This window comes from Carlito syrichta, unplaced genomic scaffold (assembly GCF_000164805.1).
Source record: "Carlito syrichta isolate Samal-C Ts95f unplaced genomic scaffold, Tarsius_syrichta-2.0.1 Scaffold305681, whole genome shotgun sequence".
Classification (NCBI taxonomy): domain Eukaryota; kingdom Metazoa; phylum Chordata; class Mammalia; order Primates; family Tarsiidae; genus Carlito; species Carlito syrichta.
The window spans coordinates 706,427-730,644 of NW_007249777.1; the positions used below are offsets into that span (position 1 = coordinate 706,427).

The 24,218-nt window shown below is 37.3% G+C and overlaps 1 protein-coding gene across 3 annotated transcripts in view; it reads right to left on the bottom strand.

Annotated features, from left to right (window-relative positions):
• Window positions 1-23,977, bottom strand: part of TFB1M (transcription factor B1, mitochondrial) — a 51,356-nt gene extending 27,379 nt beyond the window's left edge. For 2 of the 3 annotated variants that reach the window (XM_021714581.1, XM_008062241.1), the window contains exons 1-4: window positions 23,783-23,965; window positions 20,967-21,118; window positions 8,932-9,040; window positions 7,460-7,611 (exon numbers count right to left, since the gene is read on the bottom strand). In XM_021714581.1, the coding sequence (XP_021570256.1) occupies window positions 7,460-7,611; window positions 8,932-9,040; window positions 20,967-21,118; window positions 23,783-23,915 (546 nt within the window). In that variant the 5' untranslated portion in view covers window positions 23,916-23,965. Of the gene's footprint in view, window positions 1-7,459; window positions 7,612-8,931; window positions 9,041-20,966; window positions 21,119-23,782 lie in introns of all 3 variants that reach the window. The other variant, XM_021714582.1, reaches the window with a different exon arrangement.
• Window positions 23,978-24,218: the final 241 nt, after the last annotated feature.

Below are 24,218 nucleotides of genomic sequence, written 5' to 3' on the forward strand. Positions count from 1 at the left end.
ATCTCTTTAACAGAAATATAAAAATATGGCAAAATCTGTTAAAACTGAACAAAGCTGAGTGGGGGGTAAAAAAAATTAGGCATGCTTATCTTTCTAAAATGTATCGTGCCTCTCTGTGTTCTTAGAGCTCAAAGGACATTCTGAGACTCTTCTGAATAATTCAGGGCAACATTACACATACCAATGACTATAAGAATAATCCTGGGGCAAGGCAGGCAGGCGGTGGGCCCTACTGTGCAAGGGATGCAGTGCTTTCTAAGCTGCATTTGCTCCCTTCCGTTTCAATGAGATGTGCCAACCTACTCTAATAGTTCCTTTTACTTTGCTGCTTCTAACCTTTCTCACCATGAAAAGCACAGAATTTAGCTTGTTAGAGTTTTGTAATAAGTAAGATTAAAAACAGGTTCTGTGTGATATGCGGGGGAAATTTTCTATGGGCAAGCTGTAGATTATACTTAAAGCCATCCCCTCCTCCCACTCCTCACCTTTTAATTTTAAACCACCAATCTCTTGTATATAGAGAGTTGAAATCACTGGGAAGTTGACTTCAAGTTAACTGATGAGTTGCTATAGCATAAAACAAAATACAGTCTTCCTCACTAAAATGTAAAACCAAGAAATGTGTATACTCTCAAGCAATTACAAAAATATAAAGAAAACAAAAATATAGATTAAGTTAAAGAATAAGCTTATGGTTCAAATGGTCAAAAATATTTTAGTTCTTCATTAAAAAAAATATATATATTTTAATTCTTCATAAGAAAAAAGAGCTTAATTTTACCACTGGCATGCAATTCAAAAATTCAAAATGCATAGTAAAATTTTAACATCCAACCAGTTCCATTCAAAATAAATCTTTAAAGCTAATATCTAGCATGAGCATAATTTAAAAAATTAGAAAATAAGCCAAAACCAACACCACATTTTAAAAATTATTTCATCCTGAATTTTTCTTCTTCGTCATAGCTAATATTCCACTTCACATTTGAAAGGAAGTTTTCACTGATGAATTTAGAATGATTTTAAAAAATTACTTTAAAAAGAAAACGATTAAAGGCATGAATATTAAGTATCCTAATCTAATATAAAGACACATTTAAATACATTTCATTTAGAATGCCATGCATACATCCAGAACTGTCAGGGAATGGGGTGTCATAATCCATTAACTTGACCCATTCAATCTTTGTAGCATGTATACCTAGGGTGCAGAGTTGAAAACATGTGAATCATATGTTTTGATTTAGAAGAAAGCCGTACACATAGCTGTCCCTAACTCATTAAGGAAAAATTCAAGTCACACATCAGAAAGCTCTACAAAAGACTTAATTCAAAGATATTACAAAATTTAAATGGTTATCAACCATTCAAACATACATTGCTATTTCTGCAATAGATGTAAGTAAAACTAGGAAAATTCAAAATCAATCACAAGATAGATTATTTCAACGACAAAAGATTGGGAAACCAAACCAGTTAATTTTTCAGTAAAAGGAATCCTCTAACGCTTGAGCTTTTAAAAGCATTCTGAGTATGAGAAAAACAAGGGGTCAAATAATTCACAGGACAGTGTTATCTTTTTCTTATTCATCTAAAATAATTTTAAGTAAAGTAGAAAAGTTAGGCTTACATTTGAGAAGCTACACAAATGAAAACTACATATTATAATTCACAGAGGTGACTGCCTGCCTATTAGAGACGTGCCCCAAAACATCAGGGTCCTCAGAGGTGTTAGCAGATAGAGGCTGACCCCAGACCCAGAAAGAAAAGACCATAAGGCCAGCAATATTGAGAACCTGAACACCATGACTTTAGCAGAAAGCACACGACCTGTATTCAAGTTCAGCTTTCTCCGTGATTAATCCATGGCCTTCTGAGCCACAGTTTATCATTTATAAAATGTTAGATGAGATTTAAGTTCTCACTTCTCACTACATGGTTGCATTCTATATTATAAGCTGTAACTTTATTATATAGTCTGTATGAACTGTCCCTTAATGAGTATCAGCTGAATTCTTGACATTTTGATCCTGCATTCCTAGAGACAGGAATCAGAGGACGGTGCTAATTTATTTGTTTCATAACTCACAAAGTAAATGTTAAAAAGAGATTTCTATGGCTAAAATACAAAAGTGTATATACATTCCATGTCAAGAGGAAACTGGGTATATAAGAACATGTTGCAATATATTCTTCTGCTGAAATGTTCACTGGCAAAAAAATGAAAACCTGCCAGAGGACCAGTGTTAATCACACTTCTAATGCATGCCATAAATTATAGCCTCAATATAAACTCTTCTCAATATGAATGCTAAAATTTAAGTAAATCAACCTTTTTATGTTAAAGAAAAATAATTGCATAAGGCAAAGTCAAAGCAGCACTATTATTAATAATCACAACTAATATCATGAGTCACTGGAAATATTACTCCATCTCTTAAGCCTGTGTTCCTTGGGTCTTTCCCCCAAAACAATTAGAGTGCATAGTATTTTGCATCTCTATTGTATTATTCAAGAACTGAAATACCACAATAATCATGTCAGCTGAGAAAAAAAATCCATAGAAATGGTAGAGAAAGACATATATTTGGTTTTGGTTCCTGTCCCTTGCGCAGAGCTCCTAAAACCCTTGGAACTTCCTGAGTGCACAAATGTTTTTTTAAATTCATGAGTCCTTTTTAATCACACCAGTTTACGCTACTGAGGCAATTTGGGATGGGGCCCCTAGGTAGCCTCAGGATGGGGCTGGTCACCAGAGATACCAACTGATTCCCCATCATTTAGTCATATGCAGCTGGTCATTCAGAACTACTGGCCCAGACTTGTGATTGTGATCTGAAGTGGAGAAAGAGGCCTTAACTTGTGGGATCTGACACTAACTATAGGTGGACAGTGTCAGAATTGAATTAAATTGCAGAACACCAGCTGGTGTTTGGGAAGTTGAAGAATTGCTTGGTGTGGAAAAACCCCACGTCTGGTGTCAGAAGCATGTGTGAGTGTGTAGAGAAAACAGTGGTTTCTGTCAGAACCAACACATCCAAAGGTTGAGAAAACAACAAAGAAAACTACTAGCATGGGCCCAACTCAAACTAAAATAACCAACATAAGAAAATTAAAAGATTCATGAACAGGAAATGACAAGGATCATAAGGAAGGTAGTGATATCATCTTAAAGTTCCTAACAAATACAAAAGGGCCCTACATTTTTGTAATGGAAAATTCCAAAACCACTGAGAAAAAGATTTTAAGGCCTAATAATCTAAAGCAAAGTTTTTCAACCTTGGCATTCTGACATTTTGGGCTGGTTATGCTGGGTCATTCTTTGATGTGCACTAAAGGTGATATATACCACCGTTCCTAACTTCCTGTCTACTACATACCAAAAGCATCCCCTGTTGTGATAACCAAAGATGCCTCCAGACATTGCCAAATGTCCCTGAGGGGTGGGTGAGGCCAAACTGTCCACCATGGAAATGGCTTCTCCAAAGGGGATCAAGGGTAAGGAGAGGGATGGATCCAAAAGATGGAATTCTTATGAGACACTCAAGTTATCCGAGAAAAATATCTAAAGAATAAAGTGTATATAATTATGCAGTCTATAGATTTCAAAGAAATTCTCTTGTTAAAAAACTTTGTTCAGAAACAACTATAAAGCTGAGTAAGACATAGGAAATAACCATCTTCATAACTAGACAATAGGCAGCACAGGCCTGTGATCACTGAGATGGGAGAGGTGAGCCGTGGATGCCTGGCCACGGCCTAGAGGTCCTTCTCAGGTCCAGGACACAGAGGGGGAGTGCAAACAGAGCCCAGTGGTCTCTCCAACTTGGGACACAGAGGCTGAACCCTGGGAAGCTGAGGCAGCCAGAATCTGTGGAGGTGGATCCCTCAGAAAGGTAGGAACTTGGTAGTGGGGCTCACGTAGCCCCAAATTAAAGGTTACTCTGGATCCAGCAGAATAAGAAAAGCAAGCCTCAGATAATCTCAGCTAACTGCCAAAATAAACCCAACATTCAAACCAATATCACAAAATCCAACCCTCAAAACGTTAACAACAAGAACAACAACAACAAAACCCTTGCAACATCTGATACCTGACCAAAAATATCAGTACTGCAAAGCAGAAAACATGGGACCCATAGCAAGGAGGGAAAAAGCAACACCAATCAGTAAAATGGTACAGAAATGACAGAGATGATGAAAATAGTAGGCCAGGATCTTAAAACAGCTACAGAAATACCATACATATGCACACAAATGCCAAGGAAAGCAGGAACATAATGAAGAGAGAAAGGGAAGATATAAAAAGACTCAAACAGTATTTCTAGAGATAAAAATACAGTATTTTAAATGAAAAATGCATTGAGTAAAATTAACAAATTAGACACTGCAGAAAAGAGGGGTGACTTTGAAGACAGTAATTGGAATTAATTTTTATGTCTAGGGAATTACTAATTTTGTTTTCAAAAGAGTTAACTATGAATTTAGTAATTCTGTCTTCACTGCTGATTTTACATCTGGCCATAATCACACACTACTAAGTTGCCTGCTTCCAGGCCTTCGACTCTAGCCAATGATCCAACTCATGCTGTTGGTCATACTGCTTTGATGATTAAAGCTTTACCACATACGTTTTAGCATCTGACAGGCAAGTTTTCTCTCATCACTTTTCTTTTGCAACAATTCTTATGTATTTTTGCAGGTCTATTCCTCAAGATGATCCCTGGAACTTCAATATATTTCAAGATACATTATTTGAGGATTATAATTATATTATACATACAGAGTTATTTGGGAAAAAAACAGCATCTTTACAATGATCATTTTTCCTTTCAGAACTTTAATGTTTCTCTTTATTTCAGTGACCTTTTGAGACTCTTAGTAAGTTAGGTTATATAGTTATTTCTATAGGTCTCTCATTTTTTCTTGGGTTTTCAAAATAATTATATACCTCCAAATAATGTTTTTTTTACTTCCCATTCTAATAATGATATCTTTTACTTGTTTTATTTCCTGCTGTATTTAGTTTTCTACTTATTTATCACTAATTTAATCCTCAACTCTCCCGAATTTGAGTAACTATTTCCACCATATGCAAACTTGATAGGTACGTTATCAAATTTACCTTCTTGACTGGCTCTGATCTAGACTGAAGGTTCTTCCCAAGGAATCCCTTCTTCAACAAAACACAAAAGTGTTGTAGTATTTCTTCAACAAAACACAAAAAGCACCAACCATAAATTTAAAATTAAGGATGCCTTAATTTATACATAATTCATACACTGTAAAAAGACAAAAACAAGTCATAGATTAGAAATGTTCAATACATCTAACTAAGGACTAGTATGAGGAGTATGTAAGAGCTCCTCTAAATCGATACGAGAAAGATAAGCAATCCAATAGAAAGATGAGCCAAGGCAAGTACTTCACAAAAAAGCAAGTAGCCTCAAAGGCCAATAAATATGAAATGGTGCTTGATTTTATTACACACCAGCAAATTCAAAGTAAAACACAGTGACACACCATTATTCTCAGATTGATACAAATGTTCAAGTCTGGTCATAGTGAGTACTGGCAAGGATATGGAGCAAAATGAACTCACACACACTGCTGGTGGGAATATAAACAAGCATGATGATTTTAGAGAACAATTTAGCATTATGCAGCAAGAGCAAAGATTTGCAGTTCCACTCCTGGGTATATACCATAGAGAAATTCTGCCTGTGTGCCCCACCTGACATGAATATAAGAGATGACACTTTGTTTGCAACGACAAAACACTGAAAACAATTCAGGGTCTCCAAATAGGAGTACGTGCAGATAAACTATGACACAGTCAAATACACAGCTACCTAAATAAATAAACTACAGTGATGAGCAACACCAGTGATGTTCAGGATAATAATATGTACTATAAGAATCGGTTTAAGTTTAAAAAAGAATAAAACTAAAGTATATTTGTTATATGAATACAAGACTATGCAAAGGACTAATAGATCTAAAATCTACAGCATTGATACCTTGGTAGTAGAGGTGGTCAGGAGATGCAATCAAGGAGATGCAATCAAGGAGATGCAATCAGAATGAGGAACACAAGAGGGTATCAAAGGTACTGGTAATTACCAAATTGGTGGTGAGGATTCAGGTGTGCTTTTTACTGAACTATACATACATTACACAGTCAACCCTCCATATCCATGGGTTACGCATCCATGGAGTCAACCAACCTTGGATCAAACATATTCAGAAAAAAAAGGATGGATGCACCTGTACTGAACATGTACAGACTTTTTTTTCTGGTTATTCCCCAAACAGTACGATATAACAACTATTCATACAGCATTTACATTGAATTAGGTATTGTAAGTACTCTAGAGGTTTTTTAAAGTATTTGGGAGCATGTGTGCAGGTTATATCCATACCATACCATTTTTTATCAGGGACTTGAGCACCATCAATTCTGGTATTTGCGTTGGGGTTCTGGAACCAATCCTACATGGATACTGAGGAATGACTGTATACTCTTCTTTTTATACGTCATAAAAATTTTTTAAAAAAATCACTTATAGTCTACAGCTCCCCCTCCCTTTTTTTTTTTTGAGTTGGAGTTTCACTCTGTCACCCAGGCTGGAGTGCTGTGGCAGACTCGCAGCCACCCCGGCATTGATCTGCTGGGCTCTGGCGATCCTTCTGCCTCAGCCTTTCAAGTAGCTGGAACTACAGGCATGCGCTACCTCGTCTGGCTGATTTTTTTGATTTATTGTAGAGACGAGATCTCACCAAGGTGCCAAGATATGTCTCGAACCCACGGGCTCAAACAATCCCCTCGCCTCGGCCTCCTAAAGTGCTGGGATTACAGGCTGAGCCACTGAGCCCGGCCTGCAGCTCCCCTCTTAAACCTCTGTAGCCATAAAGCTGCCCTTGCCCACCTTGGAAGTTTACTTTCTGGAGAGAGAGCTCAGAGTACCTCTGCCAGGGGAACGCAGGCACAGCAAGCACCATTGAGGCGGGAGACTAAGTCAAGGGCTAAATACTGAATGATGAAACCTCAGCCCCCTCCCTTCCCCAGCTCCAAAGTGATGACCACATTCTTTAACTATCATCCTACTGAGTGCCAGGGATCAATTTTAAACTATCACATGCCAATTCCTATGTGTGAACGTATGACCAACACAGCATGGCATTCATCTTTCTCTAACCGCGTCTATGGCCATTGTGTCCCTGGATTTTCCACACCGTATTCCTGGCTGACATGTATCCTTCATGTTTTCCTGGAAGCTGATAGCAGTTACATCTGCCATCACTATTACGTGCTTAACTTTTGGCTGAGCGGCTGTTGGATTTTTCTTGTATAATGGAGTATTAACTTAGAAAATATAGTCTGGGGTACAAATGTGGTATTATTTTGTTTGAAAACGTGAACATTTGATAAAATAGCTAGAAAAAAGTTAAAATTTACCTCTGCCACTTCCTTTTGAAACGTCAAAGTCATCTGCGTTCTGCCATAAGCGAAAGGTCCATCTCTACAAGAAACATTTTCAAGCCACTTGATAATCAGTGGAGTGGAAACACTAAAAGGCAGATTTCCAATGATATGGATATTTGGAGGCTCTGTTGGCAGAGGAAAAAACAACTTGGAATGATTTCATCAATATATTCTAAATGCAATTTTAATTAAGAGTAAAATCAAACTGGGTACTAACAGCACCAAACAAAAATACATGGAAATACATGGCTAAGTATTTTTCATTCCATTTATTCTTCACAAGTAATGCTTTCTCACAATCAGCTTTGAATTACTGAGGAAAAAATTTTACCTAGTGTTCAGTCAGTCAAAGAAAGTCCTCAAATTACTGGCTTAGGAAATACATAAAAGAGTTGGCTTGAGGAAAAGATAATTTACTTTGGACACGGTGAGGGTCAAGGCACTCAGATGAAGCATCGAGAGTCAGATGCCAGGAGAGGATACAGACTGGACATCAAGATGTGGGTGCCTGCAATATGGAGGTGGTAGGTAAAACCACAGGAGAGGAGTCATCAAGCAAATGTGCAGCAGGTGAAGACGCCCCTCAAAAATTCCAGAAACAACAGCATGGAAGAAATGGGTAGAAAAATAACCACCAACTAAGATTAGTTAGAGGAAGTTCACAAACATAGAAGGCAAACAGAAGGGCCTGGTATCAGGAAAGACAAGAGTGGAGAAACTTTTCAGAATACCATAGGTTCCAGTCACTTGAATGTGGGAGAACTCAGTGAGATAAGGTTTGAACAGACAACAGGGGGTCACTGTGACTCTAGCGTGGCTGGGCAGCGGTAGAAACCTGAAGGCTGCAAGCTGAGGAGGCTGTGTGTCATAAGTGCGCTCCCTTGGAAAGAGCCAGGTAGTGAAAAGGCTGGAGACATGGGGACAGCTGGATGCAGAGGCATGCAAAGCCCCTTCCATTTGTCCTGAGAGTTCCCTATTTATTTGTCTTCCAAAGAGTGGGCATACAGTAAGTACCCAATAAACTGTTCAGGAATGAGGAGTACCTTGGTTAGTCAATGAATGTGAAAAAACAATAGAAAAAAGGTAAAACAAAGGTTTGGTTTCCTAAAACACTTCTTTGTTCACCATTTGAAAAAAGTAACACTTCATGATCAACCCTGTCCTTATATAGTATCATAAAAATGCAAATTTATTTGTACAGAATCTAAAACATTTTTTAAAAATTGAGACATAAATTAGAATTAAGAAAAAGTAACCTAGATTTTATAATTTGGAAGAAAATAGCTAAAAAAAATTACTATGTATATTATCTATTTAATTCTGTTCAGATAATTCTAAATATGAACATATGAAAACATTTATAACAAATGGATAATAAATAAGATACTTATTTGTAATATAATTAATTACAAAAGAACAATTTTAAATCACCCAAAGGTACTTACCATCTTCCCACGGTCTTTTGAGACTTTCTGAAAAAGCCTTTTCTATCTTAAATGTCAGCACATCTCCATGAACAATTCTCAGTTTTCCAGGTGCTGCATCAGAAAGCATCTAGTTTACAAAAAGGTCAATAAAATGAGCTCATACACTAAAGAGAGTAACAAAACTAAACTTTTAAAACTTGTACATCATTAAATCAGCTGTAAAGGCCAGGGAGTAGGAGTGATCATTAATGCACTAAAAGTACATCATGTCTACTACAACAGACAATTGTGGTGTTTCACATTAACACATATGAATGATGAGGAATAGTAACAGATAATAGTACAGCAATAGTTTATAATTTCACAATGTATTATTGTAATTCTGACCCTGAGAATAACTTCTATTTCTCTACAGATTTAGGATAAACTCACTCCTATCTGTAAGTTTTTAAATTAGAGACTAAGGACATTATCATAAGATACTGAGAATTCATTAGGAGTCAACCATATGAAAGATGAGCTTCATTCAACTTCATCTTTAGAGTCTAAATATATACAAAGGATTCTACATACCATCAAGATCTTTAATCTACAGGTAGATTTAACCAAGTAAAAAATCACTCGTCACTGCCAATCCCCACTGGCACTGCGACTCTCCCCTGACCAGAACACCCCTAAACTTCATATATCTTGAGCTGCAGGCCCTATCAACCTAATAAACTATCCTGTGTGTTTTAACAATCGTTACCTCCCAGCCTATTGTCACTTTCTAATCATTTGCTTTCTTCCCTCTTCCTTCAGTCTTTCTAAGCAAAAAAGGGAAAAGTCACCCTTTCCTATCTCTTCTTTTTCTTCATTTCATCCAGCTCAGCACATAGAAGTGACTCTTTTCTCACATCAAGCCAGAGTTCAGAGAACCTTGGTCCCAACTCAGTTACCAAGATTCCAAAACTTCCCAAGGGCCATACAGGGATGGCCAAGAGGCTCAGAGGGAACACTCACCCTCAGCACCCCTGAGTCCTTCTTTCAGTCCATTAAAGATGATTTTCTCTCCTACTACTCTCCCCATGCCTAACTCAGGCAACCAACAGGAAGGATGAAAGATGATCACAGAAGCCAGAGAGGAAACACTAGACCAAGACACATGGCTTGTGATCACCCTGCCATTGTGTTAACACCATGCCGGACACATGTCTCTTTAGAGCACTTGCAAACCGCATCGCAATTTTCTGGAAACAACATATGCTCCTTAAAGGGCAGCACCTGTTTCTTATCCACCTTTGTAGCCACTGTAACTACAACAGTACACCATAGGTGTTTAATACCTATTTAAGAGGTGAATAAACAAGTGAATGACCAACTGGTGTTCAACTTTTTGTAAAGCTAGAAACTTCCTCTCCTAGCCCGGGAGATTTTGGCTCCCAAAATTCGTAGGATCCAGAAACTGGCCAAAATTTATTTCATCAATAAATCAGACAGAATTATACAAAAAATGTTTCAGAAATACATAGCTGAAATGCCTTTACTGTTAAGAAGATAAACATTTTAAGTTTGGGAATCACCTCGTTTGATATGTTTACCCATGGCAGTTTAGCAAAAATAACTGCATAACTCTGGTATTAATGCACTTAGACTATTTTAGATAAGTTCTAGACAATAAATCTTAGAAACCGTAACAATCTCAATATATTAAAAATTAAAGAGATAGCTCTATGGGGCATGCTTTTACTGTATAGACTTCATATTTAATGATAGCATTTACCATCAATGGAGAATGCTAAAATTTTTTCCTATAATTATGCTTCACATAATTAAAACAAAACAAATAAGCATAATAAAAACAAAGAAGCAAAACTAAAAGCTTATGCTTCATGATGTCAATATACAGAAAGTAATTAATAACCAGTAATCAGGACTAAAACAGAACAAAGCAATGTACACTTGGCTCTTTGGCATTTATATGCTCTGATAACCACATATGAAATGTTAATTTTTTTCCACACTGACAGATCCAACTGCATACCTGACTGCTGATATAATAATACACAGTCACCTTCCTTTACCAGGCTTAAGGCTGCACTTCCATCCTTCTTTTGCATTCCCATTCAGGTTTAAGTGTCAGCCAATGACAAACCAAATGCAGACCCTTTAAAAAGTCTACATTTTCTTGACAACTTGTAGACTGATGTCCCCCTTTTTGACTCCCCACCATGGAAGGAATGAATGCTGATGTTCACAGATTTATGTGAAGGCCTTGAAGCAATTATGGGGAAAAAGTGCTATACAGACTCAATTGATATTATGATTATAGACAGCAGTCTTTTAAACATCTAAAATGAAATTCAGCAGAGACACACAAAGATTTTCTAAGCAACCAGTAACAGAGAAAAATGTTTTCACTACCATAATGATATTTGGGGGATGGTGGAGGGCTGGGAAAAATCACTATTATAGTCCTTTGAGAAGAACACTGGAGCATTACATTTCAAAACCCTGGGGTGTTACCACATAATGTGTTTAACGGCAGAGCTAGCCACAAATGCAGGCAGTAGATTATAGCCAAATGAGTATTTGTACAGACACTCTCAAACTGTTCTATCATTTTTATTTTAGTTTTCAACCCTATATTCTTCCAAAATGAGATGTAAGTCAGTTTAGAGTAAAAAGCATCATTAAGTAAGGTAATAAAAGAAGAAATGGAAAACCAAACCATGAAAACGAGAAGCATATACGTAAAACGCTAGAGCTAACAATCATCAGAGATGTCAGCCCTCACAATCTGCATAATGAAATACATAATTCTCGCTTTCTAATAGAAGTAGTTATACTAAGTCTCCAAGAGAGAAAACGTTTTTTCTAGCATTAAGTTTTGCAAAGGGTACATGAAACAACATAATGAACAATACCTTTAATAAAAGTTAAAAACCAAGTATAGAAGCATTCTTTCTACAGTCATTTAAAAAATCTCCCTCAAACAAGTCAAAGTCTCGGTAAAAGCTTTTCTGCAGGGGGCAAATAATTGTGGTCCACCTGGGTAGCTTTTTCAGTGATTTAATTTGATAAGGAAAAATTTATGCAACTGTAGAAACTTATGCAAACTTTTCAATTCCTTAAGAAGAAAGAACTACAATCAACAGCTACTTTGTCTATTTTATGTCACCTTCTTATCCTGAGGAGTTCATGGCTGCCAACTCTGTACAGTTACATTAATTACCTTCTTCCTAATTAACCACATAGTAGAGAACCAAATGCTATTGAAACGAATATTTGTAAGAAGACTAGGCAACTCTGTTAAGCAAACTATATGAGAACGATAAGTCTATAATGTAAAATGATAAGTGAAAAATAAAGTTTTTATTCTTTTTTTTTTTTTGAGTTGGAGTCTCACTCTGTCGCCCAGACTGGAGTGCAGTGGCCGCTGCCGGCCACCGCAGCCTCGACCTGCTGAACTCCGGCGATCCTTCCGCCTCAGCCTTCCAAGTAGCTGGAATTACAGGCATGCGCTACCATGCTGGGCTGATTTTTTTTTGATTTATTGTAGAGATGAGGTCTCGCTGCCCAGGCGGGTCTCGAACCCGCGGGCTCAGGCAATCCACTCACCTCAGCCTCCCAAAGGCGCGGGATTACAGGCAAGCCACCGAGCCCGGCTTAAAGTTTTTATTCTTATAAGTAATATATAAAAGACTAATGCTATCATTCAAAAGGAATTTAAGATGTTAAAAGAGACTTCTAGAAGAAAGACTAAAGGGTGATTTCCAAAAATCAGTTTGTTGGTGAAATAAATTATATTTAAAATTTACATTTTCAAACTTCCTCCATATTTTAAATTTATGGACAGAGTAAAAATAAACAGAAATTTTAAAACTCAGAAATCATCATATAATCACTTGTATCTTAATACAAGTATCTGAAATTATTGTTATAGGAAAATTAAGTTTGTTGGACCTTTCAATTTCATTATCAAGTCTCTTATTTTTTAACTTGACATTTGATTTCACTCTATTTTATTATTTTAGTTAATCTTTGACACACAATAATTGTATATATTTATGGGGTACAGTGTGATATTATATGTGTATACCAAGGGAGACCCCAAAAAACCTGAATTTATAAAAAATTGTGTATTCATTCTTACTTGTTTAAACTTTAGTCACCCTCAAAGTACTCTCCATTTGATGCAATACACCTATCAAAATGTTTTTTCCACTACTCAAAACAGTTTCTGAACTCATCAATTTTGATGCTTTTTAATGCTTTTGCTGTTTTGTTTCACCTCTTCCACACTGGCAAAACATTTCCTCTATTTTTCATCTGGGAAAACAACGAAAAAAAAGCCACAGGGAGCATGGGAGCATGGGGATCATGCTGTTTTTGATCAAAACTGCTGAAAACACAACGTGGTGTGGGCAGGTACACTTGTAAATCATCCATCATGAAACACACTGAATCTCAAAAAAAAAAAATCAACTGAAGCCAAACAGTCTTTCACAACAACACTAGCTAGCCAGTGGGTTCCTAGAATACTTACCTAGTAGGAGGAAGCCTGTACTACAGGGCCTACCCTCCAAAAGATAATTCTGAGTGTTTTGGGGTCCCCCATACAATGCATAAAGATCAGAGTAGGGTAATTAGCAGATTCATCACCTCAAACATTTATCATTTATTTGTGGCAAGACCATGCAAAATCCTCTCTCTAGCAATTATGAAATATACACTATATTATTAACTATAGTCACCCTACTGCACAATGAAATGCTGGATCCTACTCCTCCTGACTTCAACTTTGCACCCTCTGACCAGCCTCCCTATCCCCATCCATGCTTGCTGTTTTAACAAAACCTGAACAGGATAGCAGAGACTCATCTACCCAGATTCGTCAAGGAATTAGATGTCTGATTTAGTAAATCTTCTATTCAGTAAATGTTTATTCCTTTAATTGTTAACATTTCTTAAGAAGAAACATATATTCTTCTTAACCTGAGAAACCTGAACTCAGTTTCACTCTTTTCTTGATGATTTGGGGTCAGTCGCCTACAGTAATGGCCTCAATGGTTAGGGGGGTAGGGAGGTATGTCCAATGCCTTACTGTTAAGTATTTTTTTCCATTTTTATAGCTTTTCTGTCACTGTAATAACCGTTACTTCTTGCTGTTGTCAGTGGGCCTGCTTCTATCACTGATTTCTAATTTGTATTGATTAGCAAATCACTTCAGCTATAGCTACTCTTTGATTATCTGTTGTCTATGTTCTTACTAACTATGGTTTCACTAAGTTACATGGTAAAGTAAGTAGTCATGCCACAATACAAAGTTAGGCAATCGTTCTCTTTTTAAAAATGTGTTAAGAGACTAAAGAATTTCAAAATGTCATGATCTCTAATTAAAAACAGCTCTTTATGCCTGGATGATGAAATTTCTTAGACCGGGTTCAATGGCTCAGCTATAATCCCAGCACTTTGGGAGGCCAAGGTGAGTGGATTGTCTGAGCCTGCAGGTTCGAGACCAACCCAGGCTACTTGGTGAGACCTTGTCTCTACAATAAATAAAAAAAATTAGCTTGGTGTGGTAGCGTGACAAGAAGGGAAATAATTAAAATAGCAACATTTATTGGCTACTGGCATTATGCCAGGTTCTTTTCATCAACTTCTATCTCTGCAATATTCACAAAAATTAACTATTATTCCCATGCTACAGATGAGAAAGCTGAAAGGTTCCACAGCAAGTTCAAGGTCACAAAGCTAGTAAGTGGTATATCTGAGATTTGGTCACCAGTCTATCTGACTCTCAATCCCATAAATGTTCCACTATGCCTGTGAAGTAAAAATAACCACTGTTTACCTATTCCAAAACCCAAAGGCAATACTAACAAAAGTTGATGACTAACTTCATCCAAAATGCCATGAAGCATGCACACAATTTACTGGTTAAGAAGAATCCTTCAGTTTCCGACTCTGGCCAAGAAGAAGTATAAGGTACCAAATACATTCTCCTCCCTTAAACCAATTTTTTAAAAACTGGACAAAAAAGATGAAACAACTTTTAGACATTGGACAACAAAAGCACAGGAAAACTTGCAGTTCTAGGAAGCTCAATGAACACAAGAAACATGAAGAAAAATGTAACCATGATGAAATTGCTCAAAACCAGTGATAAGGAGGAAGTATTAAAAGCAGCTGAAAAAAAAATAAGAACAAAGATGAGAATGAGAGTAGATTTCTTGTCAGAATCAATGCAAGTGAGAAGATTGGGAGCAACATCTTTAGAGTACAGAAAGAAAACAGTGCCAATATATTTTTCAAAAACAAAGGCAAACAGAAGACTTTTTCAGACATACAAAAGCTGAAAGATTCACCACCACAGACCCATGCTACAAGAAAGAAAATGGTACTAGATGGTAATGTGGATGAGGAGTCCTGGAAAGGTAACCATGTGGGGAAATATGTAAGAATTTTTTCTTATTACTTAAATCTCTTTAATACAGAACTGACATTTAAAATAAAAAGAGCACTGCATTGTGAGTCTGTAACACATGAGGAGATAAAATGTATGACAATAACAGCACAAAGGCCTGGCAGGAGAGATGCAAATACACAATGTAAGATTCAGATTCATATGCTCTATGTGAAGGAGAATATTACCTAATGGCAGAATGTGATATTTTGAAGTCACACAGTATAAACCTCCAACCAACCACTAACATAACAAAACAAAGAATTACAAATAAGCTGCAGAAGGCTAAATATTGGCCACCCACAAATGTTTACATTTTAATACCTGAAATCTGTGACGCTACTTTACATGGTAAAAATGACTTTGCAGATATGACTGAGTTGACCGTCTTGAGATGAGGGATTACCTGGCCCCTGTCTTGAGATGAGGGATTACCTGGCCCTTGTCTGGGTGGGCCCAGTATAACTACAAGGGTCATTTTAAAGGAGAAGTAGCAGGATTAAAGTTGACAGCAGGGACATAAAAGGAAGAGGTCCACGAGCCGTGAGTGTAAATGACCTCCAGAACTGAAAAAGGCAAGAAACAGATTCTTCTCTGAAGTTGCCAAAAGGAATACAGACCTACTGACCTTGATTTCAGACTTCTAACCCCCAGAATGTACCTTCTCAATGTATATTCTCTGATCACAAGGTAATTACATTAAAACATAACAAAAGGATATTTGAAAAAAAAAAAACCACCAAATTTGTCAACTACATTAGATACACTTCTGAATAACCTATAGGTCAAATAACATCAAAAGGAAAAAATGAAAGCTCCTTTGTGAAAAACTTCTGAATTTCCTTTGGAAATCTTTCTTTGAAAATAATATCTCAAAAATCATTAACAAAAAAAGAAAATTAGAAAATATTTTCAGCATAATAAAAATGAAAATACAAAAATGTGTGGGATTCTGTAAAGCAGTACTTAGAAAGAAATTGACAACATCACATGCCTGTGCCCGCGGGTTCGAGACCTGTCTGGGCAACTTGGCGAGACCTCATCTCTACAATAAATAAAAAAATTAGCCAGGCGTGGTAGCACGAGCCTGTAGTTCCAGCTACTCGGAAGGCTGAGGCGGAAGGATCGCCAGAGCCCGGCAGGTCGAGGCTGCGGTGGCCGGCCACTGCACTCCAATCTGAGCAACAGAGTGAGACTCCAACTCAAAAAAAAAAGAAAATAAGAAAGAGGCCAGGAGTGGTGGCTCATGTCTGTAGTCCTAACCACTCAGGAGGCTGAAGCGAGAGGATCACTTGAGGCTACTGTGAGCTAAGATCACATCACTGTACTCAAGTCCAGTAGTCCAATTTGGGTGACAGAATGAGATCCTGTCTTATACATTAAAAAAAAAAAAAAAAAGCCTCAAATCAGAAGAAAGGACATAATAAAGATTTCAGAGCAGAAACCAATTACACAGAAAACAACAGAGAAAAATCTATGAAATGAAAAACTGTTTTTTAGAGAAGATCAATACATTTAACCAAACTAGCCAAACCAGTGGAAAAAAAATGACCAATATCAGGAACAACAGAGATGACATTACTACACATGGTTGGTTTAATATTAGAAAAATCAATATAATTGACAAACTTAAAAAAAAATGACTATCTCAATAAACTCAGAAAAAGTCTTTTTTAAAAAGCACTCAGCAAACTAGGAACAAAAGAGACCTTCCTCAACCTGACACAGGAGATACAGAATTAGACCTACAATTGGAATTGCACTCAATAGTGAAGACTGAACGTATTTCCCCTAAGATCACGGACGTGGTAAGGATGTCTACTCCTACCACCTCTATTCAACACTGCACTGGGAATCCTAGCCTAGTTAATTGTTGGTTGCAGACAAGAAGGAGAGGCCTATAGATTGGAATAGAGAAGGTAAAACTTTTTATTTGATGACACAATATATGCAGAAAATCCTAAGAAAACTACAAAATACCTGCTAGTATGTTTAGCAAGGTTACAGGATATAAAGTTAAAATCTTAAAAAAAAAAGGTATTTCTATATAGTAGCATCAAAAGATTGGAATTTAAATTAAAAACCAATACCATGTATAACAGCATAAAATATATGAAGTTGTTAGGGGTAAATCTGACAAAAGATGTGCACGTGTACATGTCTTTGTATGCTAAGAACTATAAAACACTGCCAAGAGAAATGAGAAAGAACCTAAATAAATGGAGAGAGACACTGTATCGCACATAAGACTAAAACGTTAAGATGCCAATTCTCCTCAAATTAATCTAGTTTCCATTTAATCCCAAATAAAATCTATCTGCCTTTTTTTTTTTTTTTACTGGAAATTGACAAGCACCCTGAGATGTCAAGAAATTAAAGTCATCTCTCATTCAGAAACAGGGAAAAACCTACCAAGGATTCAAATTCCCTGAGATGTCAGGAGATTTCCTCACTCTCCTCTAAGACACAGAGAATTCATTCAGTCATAAAAAGATAGACAACAACAAAGTCAAAAAAGACTTAGAAATGCACAACCAGAATGTTACAATATCAAAAGACAGAAGCTCTATGTGTCTAATGCAAGTTTGGTGAGTTGGAGAACACCCCAATATTTCTACAGCACTGGGGACTTTTCTAGTGCTCGCAAGGAGTAACATTACTTTCTTTCTATACCTCTTTCAAGATTGGCAGTCTCCTGATCAATCCTTAATCACCAGAGGTACCAAAGACATTTAGACAATACTCTTAACTGATTACTTATAATTAAGATTGAATGCTTACTAAATATCAGGCGTTCACTTAATTCTTTTAACAATCCTATGAGCAAACTGAGGCACAAAGACAGTTACCTCCCTAAGGTCACACAACTAGTAGTAGTCTGAAGCCAAATCCAGGCAGTGAGATTCAAATGCCTGTGTTCTTTACTTCTTTGCCACAAAGTTCTAACCTACTGCTTTTACATATTAGACACATTTTCTTACCTTTACTAAACACTGACAGTGAAACCTACATGTTTTCACCAGTTGTTCTTTCCCCTAAGCGGTTTCATAATATTGTAAAAACTGAATTAAATTACAAGTGACATGCTTTCAGTTAGAAGAAGTTTTATAAATTATTACAATTTCTTTAAAAAGTAATTCTATTAGCTTAGAAACCACTAAAATGTAATTCTTAAAATAGATCACTCTCCTGCCTTTACTCAGTTTTATGATTAATTTAGTACCTCTAAAAGAACGTGGTTTTACATATTGAAACATTCTTTACAGGGGAAAAAAAAGTCTATTTGATGTCCCAACATGTCTTTTTAAGGCAAGTTCTTTTCCTACATATAAGACACTAAGAATTAATTTTGCTTTTTCTTTTGAAACAAATGAAAAGTCAAAAATGCATTTCCATAGTTTAACTTGAAATTAACCTTCATATTTAGAAAAAAAGAGCATAAAACTATTTGATAATCAAGGCTATGCAATTATTCATCCACTTTCACTACTGAATGACACTTTATGATACTCACACAGATACAATCTTTTTATTTCCCATTTGAGACATTACTGAACACCTGCTTTGTGCTGGGCCAGGTATTGCTATTTGTGGTAGAGATATAACAGGGAACAAAACAGACAAAAATCTCTACCCTCACAACACTTACAATTCACAGGGGAGTCTGACAACTAACAAAAGAGAAGAACATATAGGATATGCCAGAGAATGATAAATCTAATGTGATAATACAAGGCATGGAGTTAGGAATGCAGGGACTTGGTAGGGATAGGGCAACTGAAAAGAGAAGGGTGGCAGTTGCTCTCTTCAATAGTCTGTCTTCAAAGATCTTTAGTCTCCTTAAGAGCAAAAAAGTCAAATAAGTATTCCTTGTGTCCAAAAACGGCTAAATGAATAAACCTGAAGAGAAGTATACAGTGTTACTCAATTTATTTTTATAATCTCATGAACTCACCAAAAATAACAATATTCCCACTTTCATTTTCAATTAAGATATCATTTTAAAAATAATAACACAGTTCAAGACAAAAATCACTTCTAAATTCTACACTTGATCAAGCAATATGCACCATGTGATAATCTCAAAATGAAGTTTTAAATCTGAAACACATAATGTCGGTATAGACTGGCAAAATTAGATAAAATATATAATTTTTGAAAGCATAAAAACTGGATAAAGCAATATTAGAAAAGAATCACTAGCTTCCTAAGAAAATCAGATGCATGCACTCAAGGTTCTAGATTTTCAAACAAATTTTCTCAAACTGTTCTGACAGAAACTAAACATTTTTCCATAAGTACATACATAAATATTAGAATGTACTAATTTTAAATCAATTTGTCCTTTTATATGAAAATAATAATTTGGATAATTTTATTATTCTATTACAGTCACATAAAAAATTGCTAGTCATCTGAGCTGAAGGCTCATGACTCTTTTAAAATTTTTAAATTATGGAGGAATCAAAGGCTGTTAGTTATTAAGTGCTCTCTATGAGGAATCCCTTTAGAAGATCTCTGATTTAATCTATTTCACTGTTCAACAACGTTTTGAAAACACATACCTCAGTCCTGACTCTCAATTCCGACCTACTTTAGTTCTCTCCTAGAAAAGATGGAAACAAATTTATCCTCTTCAGCACCTACCTTTGATAAGCAGCTATGAATACTCTCACTTAGGACCTCTTTTCTCCAGCTGAAACATACCCAGTTCCTTCAAATATTTCTCATATATAATAACAGTGCCTGTATTTTAAAGATGCATGTATCATTTCTTTCAAATCTCATCTTAAATCTTTAAGTACAGTGGTACAATTTCATTCCTTCACTTAAAAAATTTCTTACACTAATGTTAAGCTTAATAGTTAGTCTCTCTTGATTAAGAGCTAGTGTGTCAGCTGGGCTCGGTGGCTCAGCCTGTAATCCCGTGCCTTTGGGAGGCTGAGGTGAGTGGATTGCCTGAGCCCGCGGGTTCGAGACCCGCCTGGGCAACTTGGTGAGACCTCATCATAAATCAAAAATTAGCCGGGCGTGGTAGCGCACGCCTGTAGTTCCAGCTACTTGGAAGGCTGAGGCGGAAGGATTGCCGGAGCCCAGCAGGTCGAGGCTGCGGTGGCCGGGAGTGGCCACTGCACTCCGGTCTGGACGACAGAGTGAGACTCCAACTCAAAAAAAAAAAAAAAAAAGAGCTAGTGTGTCTTCTCTACTTTTTGCTTGTGGAAATGCTTTTTTGAACATACATGAAGTTCTCAAGTCATACCAATGAGTCATTACTGGCTATTTATTTTTACTTACTGTTAAAGGAATGGGCCACGACATGTACCAACTATTTTTAGATTAAAACACACACACACACAAGTTTGCTTAGCATCAGTGCATACAACAGGTTTATGCAAGCTGTAGTCAACAGACTATCTGGACATACTTGTTAAAATGTAGATTTCTAGATTCTTCTTGACTACAGAATCCAAATTTCTGCGATGGGCCTGAAGATCTGCAGTTTGAGGAGCAATATACATAATCCTTGGACATCCCGGGGTTTAAGTATCATAGCAAAAAGATTTAAATAGGATTTCTGCCTCCTAAAAAATAAAATTTATCTCACCTGTAATCCAGGAATAAATCGAGTGTCCTTTTCAACCACCAGAAGTTCAGCAACATTGGCATTGAGAATGGACCTTGTGATTCCCCCTGGTCCTGGGCCCACTTCATACACGTAAGCATTTGTTAGGTTGCCAGCTTTCCTTACAATCTTATCTAGGGAAAAGAAAGTCTTAGTTATCTTGACTATCTTGGCAAATTTATGTGTATAGAATTTAAAGAGAAAAATAATCTATAAGAATTAATCAGCCATTATCCAATCAACTAATTCTTTATATACAATATCGATCTTATTATTTAACACTCTACCTAAACCAATACATAGTGGCTATTCAGTATTCTACCACATCACTGAATTCTACCAATCCCTTAACAAAAACAGGATGCTCATAAATTTACGTTAAGTTTAGCAAATAATGTATTTTCTCTTTGTTCCCTGCCAATTTGTTTCAAATTGATTTGAAACCAACCAGCTCCTAAAAACAGACTGGATAAGCACACATCACTTTTCCATAATTGCTGAACATAGAATATTTGAATAAGCAAGATTAGTTTCACATTCAGAATCTTCAATGTTGCTAGTGAAATTCAAAAGCAAAAAGTATAGGCAGTCTCCATTTTTTAGCTATAGACATCTAGTTGGCAACAAGTTCCTAGATCACAAGACTCTAGCAAATTTAGATCCTTGGTCATATTCAGGAAAAGCTAAATTTAAAAGTAGAGGTTTTTAAGCTTTGCCAACACGCATGTTAATATGGAAAAATTTGTTTTTTAGTTAATCAACTTCAAGTTAGCAGACCTTACGAAATCATTAAAAAGCAGCATATTGATTCACTGCAGCCAGTCATCACTTCTAAAAAAAAAAACATACTGTGAGATGTTAAAATCCAAACTGGGCCTCCTAGGAGAATGGAAATTTAGTCATTAAAAGCATATCAGCATTTCTTGGCAGTGTTCAGACACTGTAGTTTTATTTTTATTTTTGCTTCTGTTATCCATAATCTACCTTTGTAGGCTAAACAGCTGCAATCAGTTTCCCAACCACCCAAAAATGTTTTTGTCTTTTATGGGGTGGGAACTAGCATCCACTGACCATCTTATCTCTTATGGGTGATTTACACACATTCGCTCACCAAATCCTAACAACTAAAGGGCTCCTATCCCAATGTAATTTCTAACTCCTAACTAATTTAACTCCTATCCAAATGTAATTTCTCTGAACTTTTCAGTTTTCTTGTCTATCATTTCATTTGTGCAAAGTCACCTAGAAAGCAAATGGCAGAGAAGGGACTAACTCATGTATAAATTCTAAAGGTAATCTTTACTCCACTGAGAGCCCAGTGCCTCTCAGAGGGAACAGGAATGACACATTAAGCACAGACATTATGGAGTAAATTTAATACTCTCATTCTTTTAAATGGAGAGCTATGACAGCAGACAGGACTCTGCCCTCAAACTTTTTAGGCTTATTAATACAAATGAATATTAAAGGAACTCTGTCAAATCACTGTGCTTGGGTTTCAATCCTGCTCTGCTCCTGTCTGAGCTTCTAGCCTCAGTCAAGGATCCTCATCTCCCTTCACTTTGGTTCTCATATAAAAAGTGAAAAATAGTATCTAGAATCTGCAGCTTACTCCTTAGGCTCACAAGAGAAAATACAGTGAAGGATTCATTTATGTATATCTTTTCAGCCCTGAGAATGAAGCTTTGTATTTAAAGTGTGTCTAATGACTAGCAGAAAAGGCTAGTTCTAGTTATGACTAGAACCAAAGAACTTCAGAGGTAGGTAGTTTTTTTAAAGTTCTTGTAATAAGCCCCTCCTCCAATTAAAAGATGAGGACACTTAAGAGTTTTACCTAAAGTCATAATTCTACGGGTAGAATAAAAACTCAATGTCCAAGAAATAAAACGTCTTATTTATGTCTTGCGTACTGTGCTTCATTTAATTGAAGGTGAACTTTTTCGATGTGACGAAATGCTCCCTTCTACTTCTGAAGAGAGGCCAAATAGATTAAAATATCTAAACCTCAAAACTAAGCACTCCAGCAGTGAACAGTGGACATGTTGGTATTATGTTTTACTCTTGCAATCTCATCTTTTAGAAGAGAACATCACTAAGAAATGGTGCTGGTGGTTAAAGGAACATATACATTTGTCACAATTCATCAAACCGTGCATTTCAAACTGGTGAATGTTCTTGTACATACATTACACTTGACAAAAAGTGACTTTTAAAAATAAGGCACGAGAACATAAACATACTAAAATGTAAGTTCCTTCAGGAGACACGTCGCCTTGTTCCCTCCCGTAATCACCATCAAGTTCTTGATGCAGTATGCATTTATGAATGAATAATTACGCCCTCGAGAATTTCTCTGACTCAACAGGTAAACGTTTAAACGAATCCTACGAGGGAGACTCTTTTGCAACAAGTTACTGATAAAGCTAATTCAAATTCTGGCGACTTGGAACAGAATGAAAAGCAAATTCCGTCAGCATAGGCAGTACATTTCAGGAAGTGACTGACTTCTTAGGGACCGAGGCGCCAAGGTCCACACCGCCGTCCACACGTGCGTCCTCCCTCCCCCAGGAGCACAACGTCTACACCACCTGCGCTGAACGCGGGGTTTGTGAGCCAACCAAGCATTGCACGTGTCTCCGGGGCAGTGGGGCTCGGAGATCTTGTACCAGCGGCAGAAAGACCTGACCAAAAGCCCGTCGCATGCCTGAGCCTGAACGCCCGAGGGGTCCGCGCGAGAGCCCCCGGCCCCCGCCCCAGGGCCACGGGGAGACCTCCGGCAGCACTGAGAAGCCATCCACCTGTCAGCCTCAAGTCCAGGAGAAAATTCTGGGATAGCTGCTTCACTGCTTGCAGTCTAAACAACTTAATGATTTCTCGAATCGTGGGCAGCGGCGGGAGACGGAACGTGCTGAGTTTCCCAGAGGCAGCCATGGACCCAGCGGGTAGGAGGCAGCCTCACCTGGGCCTTTCCCCTCCACTCCGAAAGCACCGGGCGGAGCACAAACCAGGGAGAACTACGGCCCGCCTCCTAGTCCTCCTCATTGGCTAGATGTTCTCTGCCGGAACCCGGAGCGCGAACCGGAAATCCGGGCGTGCTGAGAGCGCACGCGCTACTTCTCTCTGAGAGCGGTGCAGGCTGGGTGTTCGGCGGGTTCGCACGTGGGGGCGGAGCTGGAGACCGGCGGGCGAGGCCTATCGGGGGTGGGCGGGGCTTGCGCCGGATTGAAGGCTGGG